Here is a 17,500-nt window from a genome sequence, read left to right on the forward strand (position 1 = left end):
CTGAGAGAGAGAGAGAGAGAGAGAGAGAGAGAGAGAGAGAGAGAGAGAGAGAGAGAGAGAGAGAGAGAGATTTTGTATGCGTGGGGGAGGGGGGTGAGGTTGAGATGACAGTGCATTTAAAAGTCTTTTCATGCTTACCATAAACGAGATGCCTGACGAGGTAATAATAAAAACATTACCATGTATTACCAGTTTTTGCCAATCACTGGTTGTTGACACTTTCAACTATATAAAGCTTTTATCATTATATTATTATTATTATTATTATTATTATTATTATTATTATTATTATTATTATTATTATATTGAACAAAAAAGGGAGCCCGACTTTAAATATACTATGTCTGTCAAGAAAAAAACTATTAAAAAAATAAATAATAATAAAAATAATAATAATAATAATAATAATAATAATAATTATTATTATTATTATTATTATTATTATTATTATCATCATCAATTTTAAATTCTAAATAATAATAGCAATGGTTATAAAAGATTTTAAGAATTACAAAAGCCTTAGTTCCAACAGCAATAATAATAATAATGATGATGATGATGATGATGATGATGATGATGATGATGATGATGATGACGACAACCTTTAACGAAACCTTGGTATAAGAAAAAAAACTGTAACCAGTCTTTCAAAACACTTCATTACAAGAGGTCGTCTCGAACCAGGCAGTTTACGATCAACATCAAAATTACTCCCCGACGCGCCCAGGTTATATATACAAAACTCGTTCCAACCCCATGGCAGGAGATTATGAGAGGTTCACGAAGGGTTTGGGTGTGGGGGTTGGTGTGGGGGTTGGGGTGTGGGGGCGGAGGGGGGGGGGGGGGTAGGTCATGATCCCCGTTTGCAATTGTAATTTCAAGCCGCGCAATACATTGACGAGTGCATGAGTTTTTGTTTGTGTGTATATAGACATTATATATCATACATACATACAATCGTAAATAAATACACGTGTAATTATATGCACGCACACATATATATACATATATTTTACACATACATATAATTATAATCAAGCAGGCAAGGAAATCCCAGGTTCGATCCCCCGAGCAAGTCGTAACGCCATCAGACACATATTCCCTTATTAACTCTACTCCGTCTGTGTTGAAGCAAGCAGCGAATGAAGCACCTGGTAATGACCAAACTATGGCGGATCCCAAACCAGCGAGAATCCTACCGAAAACGCAAACAAACAGGCGCACAAACGTGGAAAAAAAACATGACCCTTAACTGGTGGTAGTCTCGGCAAAGAATTCCCTTTCCAAACATGCAACTTGAGACCTGAACCATTCACTCTGTTTTTCGCTTTCACTCTCGATGGAATTAATCGAATATCCACACTCACGAAGGGAAGAGAGAGAGAGAGAGAGAGAAGAGAGAGAGAGAGAAGAGAGAGAGAGAGAGAGAGAGAGAGAGTTGGAATACCGAGTATTAAGTTTCGACTAGGCAGGAAACTGGATGGTAACTCTGTTGATCAGTCTGGTTTAACAGCTTTTCAGTGCACAGTCACGCGAATTTGATACTCCTGCTACTAGTACTACTGCTATTAATAAAATACTACTTATGCTGTTGATACCATAAAAAGACAACTAATAATGTGATACTACTGCTGTTAGAACAGTAAATCGTAATGATGCACGTACAAACAAACGACTGCAGCTACTTATACAATACTGTATTAAGACGTCTATCAAAACTGCAATAATTATAGAGGTCTTTGTAAAAAAAAAAAAAAATAATCCTTGGATGGCCTCACGTGTAATCCTGCAAATAAACGTGCATACGGCCAAAGAAACCCGGACGATTTCTAACAAAATCTAACAAAATTCCTGAAACTAAAAGTCAGTGAACGCCGTGAATTCCAGAAGGAATGAATGAAGAAATTCCCCTTCCTTGGTAGGAATCGATCTTACACCGGTTAGACCAGAATAGAATTGAGAGCTCGGGTCCAACGCCAAGAGCTGGGGCCTATGAGGTCACTCAGTGCTGGAAGGGAAATTGCCCGTACAAAGGTTTGACGTGTGTATAACGGGAGGAAAGCCTTTTGCAGCTGCACTGTGAAACAATTGTTAGAGAAGGTGGAAAGTCGGACTGACGGAGAATATGAAAGGAGGTACAGTAAGAGGAATGAAAGAGGTTGCAGCTAGGGGCCATAGGGACGCTGCAAAGACCTTTGAGCAATGCCTACAGTGTACCACATGAGGTGCACTAACGGCATTACAGCCCAACGGTGAAATACACTGGTTCGAGTACCGAGGTCAATCCCAAAATCTCCGCCAAGAAAGACTCCTGTAACAGTAATGGCTGACACCAGTGTACAGTTAAGTTGGAAAGTGATAGCTGGGTCGACTTCGTTATCTTACATAAAGAGTCATAATACCGAGCGTGAGTTCACTGAGGTCCTTTGCCCTTGCTGTGCAATGAGAGAGATCATGCTGCTGGTTACAATGACTCACACAAAAACCAGAAACAAATGACACACAAGGAAACACGAAACCAAACTCAAACCATTCTGGTCTATTTTGTATGTTGTCTTCCTGGTAAATGTGGCGTTCAATTTAAATGCCTGAAAATTAAATCCCTGATAAATAAACAAATTATTATTATCATTATAAAAAAATCCTCATATTAGCAAGTCTTCAAATGGAGAAACAAATCTACAGTTATGTAAATGTACATATATTTAAATTTAAAACTTTAAGGATAGCTTTCGGGAACCTGTTCAGTTCCCCTTATCAATAAGGGGAACCGAACAGATTCACGAAAGCTATCTTTAAAGTTTTAAATTTGAATATATGTACATATACATAACTGTGGATTTGTTCCTCCACTATCATCATCGTCGTCATCATCATCATCATCATCATCATCATCATTATTATTATTATTATTATTATTATTATTATTATTATTATTATTATTATTATTATTATTATTATTATTCAGAAGACAAACCCCAATTCATATGGACCAAGCCTACAGGGGGCCACGGACCTGAAATTGAAGCTTCCAAAGAATATGGTGTTCACTTGAAAGGTGTTACAGAAGATAAAAGAGATACAGATATAAGAGATCAGTTATTAGAAAAGATAAATGAATAAAGACAAAAATATAAATAAATAATTAAACCATAAGGTGAATTGTTTTTGGGGTAGTAATGCATCGCATCTTCGCTCGAACTTTTGAGGATAAACGAACACCCAAACTGAGAAGTATTTTAATTTTGCTAAACAGAGAAACACAAATACTTCTTATTAAACTTAGGAATTTTAATCCTAACCCAAAAATGTCACTGTTCCCATTATTCAAATATCTGACACTCAGGACTTTAGCTCATATTTTGACTGCTCAATTCCCAGAAGTAAAAAAAACTACGAGATAAAAAATTCTGCCCTTAAAAGCTCCGGTATTTTTTTTTTTTTTTTTTTTTTTTTGGTGAATAGCATCTGTTAGAAGCATCATCTTGAACAGCTTCTTCTCCCTTGAGATCAGTGAACTAGTTTCTATCGCTTATCTTCTTCAAAACGAAGGCATATATACCGTCAGTCTTGTCTTCTATAGTTCATAATAATCATGTGACTTCTAGTAACTCGATTCATAATTATGAATTTACTTTTAGGTTTTTCACTTTAATTTTTCCTTTACTAAAAACAAATCATCACAAGTGGAAATTGTGGCATAACTTCGAAATAAGTTTACTATAGGTTTAGCCTCCCTATATAATCCTTTTACAATTTTTAAACTTTCCATTTTACCTCTGGACATCTATTTTATCTCAGGATATTCCTTTCACAAAAACAAAATAGTTAAAAGTTGAATTCGTGGTCCTGACAACAACACAATCTCTCTCTCTCTCTCTCTCTCTCTCTATCTATCTCTCTCTCTCTCTCTCTCAGAAATATATATAATATATATATATATATATATATATGAGAGAGAGAGAGACGAGAGAGAGAGAGAGAGAGAGAGAGAGAGAGAGAGAGAGAGAGAGGGGTGATTACTATAAGCGAATCAATATCCCGAACTACAGGCACTAAATCATCATCATCATCATCATCATTATTATTATTATATTCCGAAGATAAAAAAAACTATATATTTATAAACTGCTTTGAACTGTGACCTCCATTGCAAAGCATAGCTACCTGGCACGTAAACAAGATGCGATCTGAATATAACCAAAACTAATGCTATTAAAATCCTCTTATGACATCGGATACAGCTGACTCTCTCGCTTTACTGCTGAAGAGATGAAATTGAATATTTCCCGTCTTCAGGTGTGAATGAACAGCTCCCAAGTGTTACAAGCTGCTGCTTGTAACACTTGGGCAAGTTCGATGGAAAATTACTTACAGTTGAAAGTGACGCACCCCATTAACTGTGCGTGTAAATATTTATGTATATATGTGTGTGTACGTAGGTGTATATGTACATATGCAATATACATAATTATATAAATATGTACATGTATACACACACAACCAAGCAATCAAAATATAAACATACAAATAATAACCTCTCTCTCTCTCTCTCTCTCTCAAAGGCTTCATCACTCTTGCCTCGTGTTGGCTGCAGCACGTGACCAGGAGGTTTTATTGCTTCTATTTTCGGATGATTCATGATTTGCGGAGAGAGAGAGAGAGAGAGAGAGAGAGAGAGAGAGAGAGAATTATATTAGCGTCCACGTTTCCAACACTGGTAAGTGTACATTCACAAACAGGTGTGTTTTTGTACAATGGAACAATATCTTTAATACGTCACACGGTTATATACAAGTCATAGACCCGTAATATTTCAGTCATTCGTGCTACGAACTTTTTGCTGACGTGTTCGTTATACGAATCCCAGAAAAGCGTTTAAAACCACGTTAAAATGACCTAGGGTTATTACCAATATAATAAAAATATTGCAATGAAAAACGTTTACTCACATAATAATTATATATGAGATTAACTTCTCCATTCTTGTTTCGTAATCTGTAAGTACAATTTGAAACATTGATTTATTAATTTGTTCATTTATATATTTTTTTATTCTATCGTAACTGATCTCTGCTTTCTGTATTGTCTATTACCTTTTGTTACTTGTTCCATTATTTTCTGTATTTCCTATTATCTTGTTTTCTTGTTTCAAATGACCACCATATTCTTATGGAAGTTTGAATTTCAAGTCAATGGCCCATATGGGCTTGTTCTATACTCATAGGGTTCATCTTCTGAATAATAATAATAATAATAATAATAATAATAATAATAATAATAATAATAATAATAATAATAATAAGCTAGAAAGTCAAGTCAATGGCCCTTTTGGTGGGCTTGTTCCATACGAGTTGGGCTTATCTTCTCAATAATAATAATAATAATAATAATAATAATAATAATAATAATAATAATAATAATAATAATAATAATAAGCTTGAACTTCAAGTCCATGGTCCTTTTGGTTGGCTTGTTCCATACGAATAATAATAATAATATAATAATAATAATAATAAAATAATAAAAATAAACTTGGCATGACGCTGAGAAGCCCGAAGGTCCCCAAGGGTTACTGAACCCCAAAGGCCACATGGGACTTGCCTTACGCCCTTTATAAACGAAACCATACAACACACATTGCTAAGCAAGGGGTGTTTTGACTTAAGTACTCGCTGACAGGAAAGGCGTAACAACAGCAAGAGCGGCACCATTAGTTGACAGAGCTGGTTTCATCGGGTTTCTTCTCATATGCTCGCTAATGCTACTGTTATTTCTAACCATCGAGTTGGATCAGTATCAGTGGACGTTGGCATAGAAGCGACGTATACAGGTTATGAGTATACCATTTACAACAGTTTATACAGGGGCAATGGTAGTTATTGTAAGAGTATCAACTAAGATATTAGTCATTGCAGTGGTTTGCGTCACTTCAATGGCGTCAGTGATGAACGCTAAAATCATTATAAGTGATATCGGTGGAAGAGTTGCCGCTATTAAATTTAATATTGTACGAGAGAATGCAATGGACTAACAATAGTAGTAGTAGTAGTAGTAGTAGTAGTAGTAGTAGTAGTAGTAGTAGTGAAGAAATCCACAATGATGTCATTTTATATATATATATATATATATATATATATATATATATATATATATATATATATATATATAGTATATAAATATAAGTACATACATACATACATACATACATATATATATATATATATATATATATAACATAACACTGATACCATTGGCAGATTTCTTCTTCTCCTCTTCTCCTTATTATTATTATCATTATTATTATTATTTAACAACAACAACAATAATAATAATATATAACAATAATAACATACTTAGGAAGCAGACCGTCTCTCAAGCATACTTTATTAAAAGTAATATAATGGCTATCTACAGCAGCGTTACGCTTGTAGAGATTCTCGACAAGCGTAACGCTCTGAAGTGATATTACTTTTAATTAAAAAAAAGACAAATAATAATAATAATAATAATAATAATAATAATAATATAATAATAATAATAATAATAATAATACAATGCGCAACTGGAATACAATACTTACAAGCTCAGGAATAAGACTAGCAGAGGTTAATATCAGGAGAGGGATCTTCCAGGGCGACTCACTGTCCCCATACTCTTCGTAGTAGCATGATTACCCATGACAAAAGTACTACAGAAGATGGATGCCGGGTACCAACTCAAGAAAAGAGGCAAACAAAATTAACCATCTGATGTTCATGGACGACATCAAGCTGTATGGTAGAGCATCAAGGAAATAGATACCCTAATCCAGACTGTAAGGATTGTATCTGGGACATCAGGATAGGTTGATTTGGAATAGAAAACTGCGCCTTAGTCAACTTACAAAAAGGCAAAGTAACGAGAACTGAAGGGATAAAGCTACCAGAGGGGGAGCAACATCAAACACATAGATGAGACAGGATACAAATAACCTGGGAATAATGGGGATGGAGGAGATATAAAAACACCAAGAGATGAAGGACACGATCAGGAAAGAATATATTGCAGAGAGCTCAAGGCGATACTCAGTCAAAAACTCAACAACGCCCGGAAATATGATAAAAGCCATAAACACATGGGCAGTGCCAGTAATCAGATACAGCGCAGGAATAGTGGAATGGACGAAGGCAGAACTCCGCAGCATAGATCAGAAAAACCAAGGAAACAATGACAATACACAAAGCACTACACCCAAGAGCAATACGGACAGACTAACACACGGACAGGAAGGAGGGAGAGACTACTAAGTATAGAGGACTGCGTCAACATCGAAAAAACAGAGCGCTGGGGCAATATCTGAAAACCAGTGAAGAGAGTGGCTAGTGCATGGGAAGAAGGACTAATAAAACAAAAGTAGACGAAGACCCAGAAAATATACAGAGCAGGAGAAGACAGAAAGAACAGAGGACTGGCACAACAAACCAATGCACGGACATACATTGAAGACAGACTAAAGAACTAGCCACGATGACAATTGGCAATGGCTACAGAGGGGAGAGCTAAAGAAGGAAACTGAAGGAATGATAACAGCGGCACAAGATCAGGCCCTAAGAACAGATATGTTCAAAGTACGATAGACGGAAAATAACATCTCTCCCATATGTAGGAAGTGCAATACGAAAATGAAACCGATAAACCACATAGCAAGTGAATGCCCGGCACTTGCACCAGAACCAGTACAAAAAGAGGCATGATTCAGTGGGCAAAAGCCCTCCACTGGAGCTGTGCAAGGAAACATCAGCTACCTTGCAGTAATAAGTGGTACGAGCACCAACCTGAAGGAGTGATAGAAAACGATCAGGCAAAAGATCCTCTGGGACTATGGTATCAGAACGGATAGGGTGATACGTGCAAACAGACAGACGTGACGTTGATTGACAAAGTCAAGAAGAAAGTACACTCATTGATGTCGCAAACCAGGTGGGACACCAGAGTTGAAGAGAAAGAGAGGGAAAAAATGGATAAGTATCAAGATCTGAAAATAGAAATAAGAAGGATATGGGATATGCCAGTGGAAATCGTACCCATAATCATAGGAGCACTAGGCACGATCCCAAGATCCCTGAAAAGGAATCTAGAAAAACTAGAGGGCTGAAGTAGCTTCCAGGACTGATGCAGAAGATTGTGATCCTAGAAAAACGGCACACATAGTAAGAAAAGTGAATGGACTCCTAAGGAGGCAGGATGCAACCCGGACACCCCACACTATAAATACCACCCAGTCGAATTGGAGGACGTGATAGAGCATAATAAATAATAATAATAATAATAATAAAACTGCTCTCCCCCACTAAGAGCCACGTGCTTCAGCACGACTAAAACGTCACTCGTTCCAACATATCGACCAGCGTGGCTTCGCAAAAAAAAAGAAGAAGAAAATCACGAAAAAAAAAGAAAAGTAAAAAAGAAAAAAAAATCAATGCAAAAGCACGTGTGAGCTTCATTCGCCGCGCGTGACGGACTCCAGTTAGGCGAAGCTGCAAAAGAAGAAGAAAAAGAAAATTTGCATGCAATACGCAAAAGGGGTTTGTTATAAACCTTTTTGGCCTTCTGGTATTTCGTATGACGAGGTGCGATGTGTCTGATCACACACACACACACACACACACACACACACACACATAATATATATATATATATATATATATATATATATATATAGAGGAGAGAGAGAGAGAGAGAGAGAGAGAGAGAGAGAGAGAGAGAGGAAGAGAGAGAGAGAGAGAGAGCGGTTTTTGGCTTTGTTATTTTTGCTAAAATGCCTAAAAATTAAATGGGAATGCTTTACAACACTGGTCTATGGGTAATAATAATAATAATAATAATAATAATAATAATAATAATAATAATAATAATAATCTGAAATGAAAGTGACAAGACTGATACAACGCTCACCTTAAAAAAAAAAAAAAAAAAAAAAAAAAAAAAAATCCCAAAATAAACTCCCAAAATAGACCCGATGTAAACATCGCAGACAGGGAGACCGATCGTCCTGAAATAGTTTACTCAAAAGATTCAACACAAAGAGAGATAGAGCTTATTCTCTCTCTCTCTCTCTCTCTCTCTCTCTCTCTCTCTCTCTCTCTCTCTCTCTCTCTCTCTCCACCGCCAGTCTCCTATCTCCCATGGTAATAATTAGCCTCTTGCTTCAACGATGGATTAGGTGACTCAACAGTCCAAATCACACGATTTGGTTGGGTATCGCTAGAGAGAGAGAGAGGGAGAAAGAGAGAGAGAGAGAGAGGTGGGGTAGGGTCAGGTCACGTCAAGTCAGGGGAGGCACCCTCCCACCTGTCAAATGACACGGGCCGAGTGGTATGTACTATTATATATAACTGTAGCTGTGACGACTCGCTGTATCATCAAACGCCAGATTCTTACGCAGTTTTCCAATTAAACCTTTCATTTCCTAACCTATTTTTTGACGCTTTACGCAAATTTAGCTACATTGCTACATTTAACAGTCTTAGGTCACCCTGTTTTTTCTTTTGTTTTTTTGTTCTTTGTAATTTGCTCTTTCTACCGTTGGATAAGTCTAAAATATTGGTTTTACAACACTAAGTTCGTTTTTTTTTTATCTTTTATTTCCATTCCTAGCTGCTATTTTTAACATTGGACAAAAAAAGGTCTAAAATGCAGTTTTAATGTTGGAGAACACGTCCTGCTATCTATGACGTATCTCTACAGAGACTACTTTCTAAAACATGGTTGAATATGTTTAATCCAGCTCTTTTAATCTTTTACCCAATACCTTTTTTTATATATATCAATTCCCCCCCAATGGTACTTTTGTAACACAGCAAGAACTCACTCCGATACATCACTAGACCAGTTACTGCATTCAAAGGAGTTTCCAAACCTCGCTGCCTCAGTTCTTCGAAGAAGATGATTCCAAGCGTAGCTATTTCTTCAAGTTTTAAAATTCTCTCCCAAGGGGAAAATATGATTTAACCGACAACCTGCTCATACGAGTTGAAGAACCCTCGCTGGCATAAGGCCAGGTCGATTTGACAACAAAAACACCACAAACTTACAATCAGCAAGACCTTGACAGCTTCATTCTGCTTACAACAATCTCTCGTCACCCCAAACACGTTTTCCAGGGAGTTTTAGCACCTTGCAGCCAAACATTGCATTAGAAGCAAGTTCTTCTTTTTTCTGTGTTGATGCAAATAAATAGGCCTTCAGATATGGCACCATGCCACCAGTTTTCTTTTTTTTTATTTTCTTTAAAGACTTATCTACATTACCATTGTGGCAAGTTTTTTTTTTTTAATTGGCAATGTTGGTTGTTTATTGCAATATTTGTTTTCCAGGGTTAAATTTTCTAATTTTCTACTTGAATTTTTTATTTTCTTCCATTCATCATCTAGCTCTCTATATACAATTTTCCTTGCATTTCATTTCTGCTTTCATTTTTGTTTTATTTAAAAACGTTTTCCATTGATTTTTTTTAAATTTTTCTTTTTACATTTTTTCTAGTTTCTCATTATTTTGCTTTATTTTCCCTAAAGCTACTTTTTTATCTTTTTCTATTTCTCTTTGCTTTTTTGTGTACTATTTTTTTCCATTTAAATTTTCCCTTACTACTTTGTTTGCCATACATACTATTTATTGTTCATTATAACATATCTATAATTAAACTTCAGTTCTATATTCCTGGCTCTTCCAATGTTTCCTTACACAACATTTTTATTTATTTATTTATTTATTTATTTTTTTTTTTTTTTGCAATGTTCTCATTTATCCACTTACCCTTTCCCTATTCTCCTTAACTCCACTTTTTGTTTACTTACCCTCAATCGCCTATGCAGCTAACACGAAAAAACAGGTTCACGCTGATAAGTAAACATTCACACCCTCCCCCCCCCACCCTCTCCCCAAAAACCTTATGGGTGGTCATCAGGCGTAGTGGGCGTGGCTATCTGGCAGAGAATTCGAGTGAACTTCACCCCCGTGAGCAACCCCCGCCCCTAAATCACCAGCCGCCCTAAATTCAACGACGATTCACTGATAAGTCGTAGTGATGAATTGTTATGGCAACGATCCTGTCGTACGAACAGCCGTTTGCAATGTACCTGCTGACACTGAGGCAATTGTTGTTGTTTTTATTATTATTACTGAAATTTACAGTTACATCAACACTACTTACTTGAACGAGGGTCTTCTACCAACTACTATTATTATTATTATTATTATTATTATTATTATTATTATTATTACTAAAATCTATGGTTGCACCAACACTACATACTTGAAAGAGAGTCTCCTAAACTATTATTATTATTATTATTATTATTATTATTATTATTATTATTATTATTATTATTATTACTGAAATTTATAGCTGAATCAACACTACATATTTGAAAGATGGTCTTCTACCAACTATTATTATTATTATTATTATTATTATTATTATTATTATTATTATTATTATTATTATTATTATTATTATTATTATTATTACTTCGTGGGTGAATAATTACCTGTGGTTATAATTACTACAATTCTTACTGGTGCCTTCTACGTGGACATTTTTTTATGTTATTATATTGTCATTAATATTAGTAGATGAAGCAATAGTAGTAGGGAACAAACAGAAAATGGTAGAGAAAAATAAATAAATAAATAAACATATACGGAAAAAAGAAGAATAAACAATGTGATTTGGTGATCTGAATTATTATTACTACTACTACTACTACTGATAATAATAATTAAATAATCGGCCATCCACTAAGCTCTGATAATAATAGTATATAAAAATAATAAAACACCCAATATCTAGGTCACCCACAAGAAGCAACCGACCACAGTGGGGCGTCTCAAGGCGAAAACCACCCACAGGCGGCCACACCACCCCACACCACCTACCTACCTACCCACCCCAACCACCACCCACCCACCCACATCCATCCACCCGAGAGCAAGTAGGCGTGGTCAGGTAACTATATAGATGACGAGATCGAACGAACGAATGATCGTATCGTATTGCGACAATCACAGGAGCTTCGAAGTTGATTGGGGTCGACGACGCATGCGCAGCACCAAGGGTGAGGGGGGCTGGGGGGAGGGGGGCGTTGCTGCTGTTACTGTTGCTCTCGTTACGTCACGCCAACGACCTACTTCGGTAGAGGTCAACGAACAAAACTAGACCTTCTTTTCCACAGGTGTCGCTGACCCATTAACATTTCGAAGGGGGAATGGAGGGGAGGGGAGGGGAGGGGTGGTGATTTGATTGCGTTGACTTGGCCTGACCTCGTGGTACTGCGATGGCGGTGTGGTTGGTCGAGGCTCCTGCTGGCTCTCTCTCTCTCTCTCTCTCTCTCTCTCTCTCTCTCTCTCTCTCTCTCTCTCTCTCTCTCTCAAGGTCACGTCAGTAGATTGGTCAAAATACCTCTCTATCCGCATTCACTCTCTCTTGGACAAAGTGACGGGGGGGGAGGGGGGGGGGGGCTCTCTCTCTCTCTCTCTCTCTCTCTCTCTCTCTCTCTCTCTCTCTCTCTCCTCTCTCTCTCTCTCTCTCTAACGGTACAGTTGCATAGTAGCAAAGCCCAGCCAACTGCCTCACCTTCAAGGTCTTTCTAAGCCAAGGTCACAGTAGCAGTTGGTGGTAAGACTTCTCTTAACATAGTACCTACGGGGTTTCTTAAACACCTAGTAAAGTGTGACTTACTATATATATTTTTCATGTTTATATCCCTACATGAACACCTGTAGGGATAAAAAAAATCATCACTAATATCATTATGATTTCAGCCTGATACATACATACACACACACACACACACACACACATATATATAGTATATGATATATATATATATATATATTATATATATATATATATATATATATATATATATATATATATATATATATATATATATATATATATATATATATATATTATATATATATATATATATATATATATATATATATATATATATATATATATAATATATATATTATATAATACAATTTTGTAGTAAATATCAACTAAACGTCACCTCGTGGAAAATGGAATCACAACTACATACACGTATAATACGTGTATTGCACGTATTCATACCTGTATAAAAAGGTATTTGAGGTGGCTGAAGGTATGTTAATTAGGTCTGTACGTGAGATATAAGTGTGATAAGCAGATTATGGATAAATTAGGGGTAAATTGCATGTTTTTTTTGTAGAAGCCCTAATTAATTAATCTCTCTCTCTCTCTCTCTCTCTCTATCTCCTCTCTCTCTCTCTCTCTCTCTCTCTCTCTCTCTCTCAATGCAAGTCACGTGCATGTGCAAATTCACTGTGACACGAAACTCCCCTGAGGGAAAAATACCAACTGAACGCAACCCGGTCTAACACAATGTAAGTACAGTATTTTTAATCAAGTTCACTTCATTAATTAATAACCTGTTTTGTCAGTCTTTTTTTATTGTTATTTATAGAATATCTGTACGGTATAGTTTTTTTTTTTTTTTTTTTCCTTTTTTTTTTTTTTTTTTTTTTCTTAAAATACAAAATCGGCTACGGGGTATTCATTTCGTATGCTGTTTTATTTTTTTTCATTTCGTATACTGCGTGTTTAATTGATTTCCTTTCGTATACAGCGTGTTTTATTTTTTTCACTTCATATACTGCGTTTAATTCATTTCATTTCGTATACTGCGTGTTTAATTTATTTCCTTTCGTATACAACGTGTTTTATTTTGTTTCATTTCATATACTGCGTGTTTAATTCATTTCATTTCGTATACTGTGTATTTCATTTTGCATTTCGTGTACTTTGTGTTTTATGTTTTTCATTTCGTATAGTGTGTGTATCACTTTTTCATTTCGTTTGATAAGTGCATTTTATTTTTTCACTTGTTATGCTGTTTTATTTTTTTCATTTCATGTACTTTGTGTTTTATTGTCTCATTTCGAATACTAAGTTTAATTTTTTTTCAAGTCGTATATTGTTTTAATTTTCATGGTTGTAAGCTTAAAAACTATGTAATTATCTATTTTTCTTAGTTTCCTTTCATATTCCCGTGACAACTTCTACTGCAACCTCTCCTGAGGGTCTCATTTCCGCATTTCTATTTGTTCATTTCAGTTTGAGGACCTCAAAATGAAAATAAAAAATAAAACTCTCCTACATTTACCATCGCCTAACCTGGCCCTTCAACCCTTTTTAAGGTTGTAAGTTTAAAAACTATGTAATTATTTATTTTTCTAAATTTCTTTTCATACTCCCGTGACAACTTCTACTGCAACCTCTTCTGAGGGTCTAATTTCCACATTTCTATTTGTTCATTTCATTTTGAGAACCTCAAAATAAAATAAATAAATAAATAAAATCCTCCATTATTTACCATCGCCTAACCTGACCCTTCATCAACAAGGCGTCCTGACTTCTGCCCGCTGTCACTCACCTTGCACTGCCCCGTCTGGTGTTGGTGCCACAGACGTCCCTCCAGTCGTCCTCCTCTTCGTAAGACTTCATGTACTTCCTCCTGTTATTGGCGGCCGGGTGCTGCTGCTGATGCTGCCCCGTGGCACTACTGACACTGGCACTGTTAGGAGCGACTTCACTCGATCCCTGAACGACGGCACTGCCTCGTCTGTGATCACTGTCCGCGTCTCCTGAAACGTGACTATTGGATCCTACTACTACACTCTTTTGGAGGTCGTCTCCCCTTAAGGCATCGAGACACTGCTGCTGATGACTGCCACTGACACTTTTGTTGGGGACACTATTTGGGGTATTCTGGGGGATATTATTGTGCACTGGTTCGCCAACGACGGCGCCTTTGATGGCGGAGGGGGGGAACCTCTCGGTGGTCACACTTCCCTGCTCTCTACTCCATGAAGATCGAGGGACTGCAACTTACCTCCCTCCACCTTTTCCAACTACTACTCCACCTCCTCCTTGGTCCAGCTGTCAGGCAGCGGAAGACGAACGCTGGGTTGGGGGGCGGTGGCAACCCTGGCTTACCCCGCCTTCTGGTCGGCGGTTCCTCCTGTTCCTCCTTTTCCTGCTGCTGCTGCTGCTGCTGCTGTTGCAATGCTGCGAGTCCTCGGCGCCGCTGTCCCTCATGAGGTCATCCTCCTGCTGTGCGACGACGGCGAGTAGCCGGTCGCCCGGTGTCCCGGAACCTTCCGCGACGCTGCTGCTGCTCCGGGTGTCGGAATTGCAGCTGCGGCTTCGGTGCTTCCTCTGCCTCTTCTGCTGTTGCTGTTGTTGTTGCTGCTGCTGCTGCTGTTGCTTCAGCTGCTGTTGCCTCACGAGTTCGGCCGATTCAAGCCTGTCGGCTCTGCTCTCCTGAGGTCTGTTGGTGCCGCTTGTCACAGCTGCTGGAGAGTGAGGCTGCTGCTGGTGCTGGTGCTGTCTCTGCTGCTGCTTCTGTTGCTGCTGCTGCTGCTGCTGCTGGTCTTGACTCCTCTGCTTCTGCAGCTGCTGCTGCTGCTGCCTGGTATTGCTGCTATTCTGAAGAGCCTCTCTCCTGACGACGTCTATTTTCTGCAGGGAGCCCTGTCTCTGTGGCGAGTAGAGCAGCTGCTCGGGCCTCCTGCCTTCTCTGACGGGTCTGTCTGCTGCTGCTCCTGCTGGGCCCTTCTCCTCCTGCTTCTTCGGCAGTGGCTGCTGATGATGCTGTTGGGCGGCGGTTGTTGTGAAGGAGGTATTGCTGCTGCTGCTGTTGGACTGTTGTTGTTGTTGTAGCTTCGAATGCTGCTGATGCCCCTGAGACTGGCCCTGAGACTGGTTGTGACCGCTAGGAGGAGGAGGAGGGGAAAGCGGGTGGCTGCTGATGCTACGCTCTTCTAGCTTGGTGGCGTCGCCCTTGGGGCATGATGTCGTCGTCGTCGTCGTCGACGATCTGTTGTTACTGTTGCTACCTGAGGAGGAGGGGGAGGAGGAGGAGGAGGAAGGAGGTTTAGCGTCGGCGACGCCGCCGTCGTCGGTCTCTCTCTTGCAGTTCTTCCTGAAGGTGACGGCGGTGCGCCTCTGGTCCCCCTGGCCGACGCTCAGAGTAGTGAGCTGGGGGAAGTGCTCCTGCACCGTGTTGTGGATGAGGTAGCGCCGGCGCGGATTCACCGCCGGGAAAAGCAGCGCCCTGGAATCAAAGAAGAAAAAAAAAACCGGTTAATTATGCACAAATTCACAGACTTCAATTCAAATCATTCATAAAACTGAGAAACTGATTACTTTTTTTTCACGTGGCTATAGTAGATTCACACTACCAGTGCATCCGATGTCTAGGCCAGTCCCTTACGACGTTCCTGATTGGTTGTTGATAAGCCAATCACAGGGCTGGAAACTCTCAGTCTCTCGAGAGAGTTCTAATAGGCAGGATGTATTTTCCAGCTCTCCTGAGGGATACGTCTTTCAAAAGTATCCCTCAGGAGAGGTGGAACATATACATCCTGCCGATGTGAACTCTCGAGAGAGAGACAGAGAGTTTCCAGCCCTGTCACTGGCTTATCAACAACAGCCAATCAGGAGCGTCGTAAGGGACTGGCCTAGACATTATATGGCACAGGTGATGTGAATCTACTATAGGAACCAATTGGTTACTTAGCAACGGAACCTACAGCTTATTGTGGGATCCGAACCACATCGAGAAATGAGTTTCTATCACCAGAAACGAATTCCTCTGATTCCTCGTTGGCAGAGCGGGGAATCGAGCCCGGACCCTGAGATCGGTAGTCGAGCGTGTAACCGACTCGTCCAAAGAAGGCCTCTTCATAGAAATAATGAAATTCATAAAAATAATGGATGTGGAGAAACAGACCCACAAAAAGAATGGTATTAGAGAAATAACTCCACAGTTATGTATATATATCTAAAAATAAATCTGTACAAAGAGCTTTCGGGTAACTGTCCAATTCAAAAGGGGAGAGAATAGTTTCCCTGAAAGCTTTCTGTACAGATTTATCACTAGATATATATATGGACAGATTCTCCATTTCAAAACTAATACTACTACTATTTTTACTAATAGAATAAAATGACTCACAAAACTAACAGAACGTGTTAAGTGTCAATAATAAACTAAAATTATGAAACAACAACAACAACAACAATAAATCACAATGTAAAAAATGCAAAAGAAAATAGAGATAAAATGATAAAAGGAAATATTGATGATAATGTGCATACGATTAAAAATAATTAAAATAAAAAGAATCAAGCAGCAGCTACAGGAGAGAAGAGAGCAAGTGTACAACAAATAAACAAATAAAACCAAACCAATTTCGAGCCACAACAATAAAAAAACAACAGCAAAAGCAAAAGGAAAACGAGAGTCAGTTGGTCCAACCTCAAAAAGAAAAGAAAAAAATATTGCATTCGACAACGTGTAAAATAAATTTACTATAAGCTAATTGGTCTTGTGCAACACTACTGACGTAATTCAGGTGGTAACAGCATCATTAGGGACGACAGATGGTAACCGACTATCAACGAGAG

At 38.2% G+C, this 17,500-nt stretch overlaps 1 protein-coding gene across 1 annotated transcript in view; it reads right to left on the minus strand.

Moving 5' to 3' along the window:
- The window catches only part of LOC135209346 (alpha-protein kinase 1-like), a 106,665-nt gene that overhangs the window by 39,278 nt on the left and 49,887 nt on the right, over positions 1 to 17,500 (minus strand). Inside the window, exons 2-3 of the mRNA XM_064242045.1 lie at positions 15,026 to 16,145; positions 14,463 to 14,881 (exon numbers count right to left, since the gene is read on the minus strand). Coding sequence (XP_064098115.1) covers positions 14,463 to 14,881; positions 15,026 to 16,145 — 1,539 coding nt within the window. The remainder of the gene's footprint in view (positions 1 to 14,462; positions 14,882 to 15,025; positions 16,146 to 17,500) is intronic.

The sequence above is a fragment of the Macrobrachium nipponense genome, chromosome 37 (genome assembly GCF_015104395.2).
Source record: "Macrobrachium nipponense isolate FS-2020 chromosome 37, ASM1510439v2, whole genome shotgun sequence".
Taxonomy (NCBI): Eukaryota; Metazoa; Arthropoda; class Malacostraca; order Decapoda; family Palaemonidae; genus Macrobrachium; species Macrobrachium nipponense.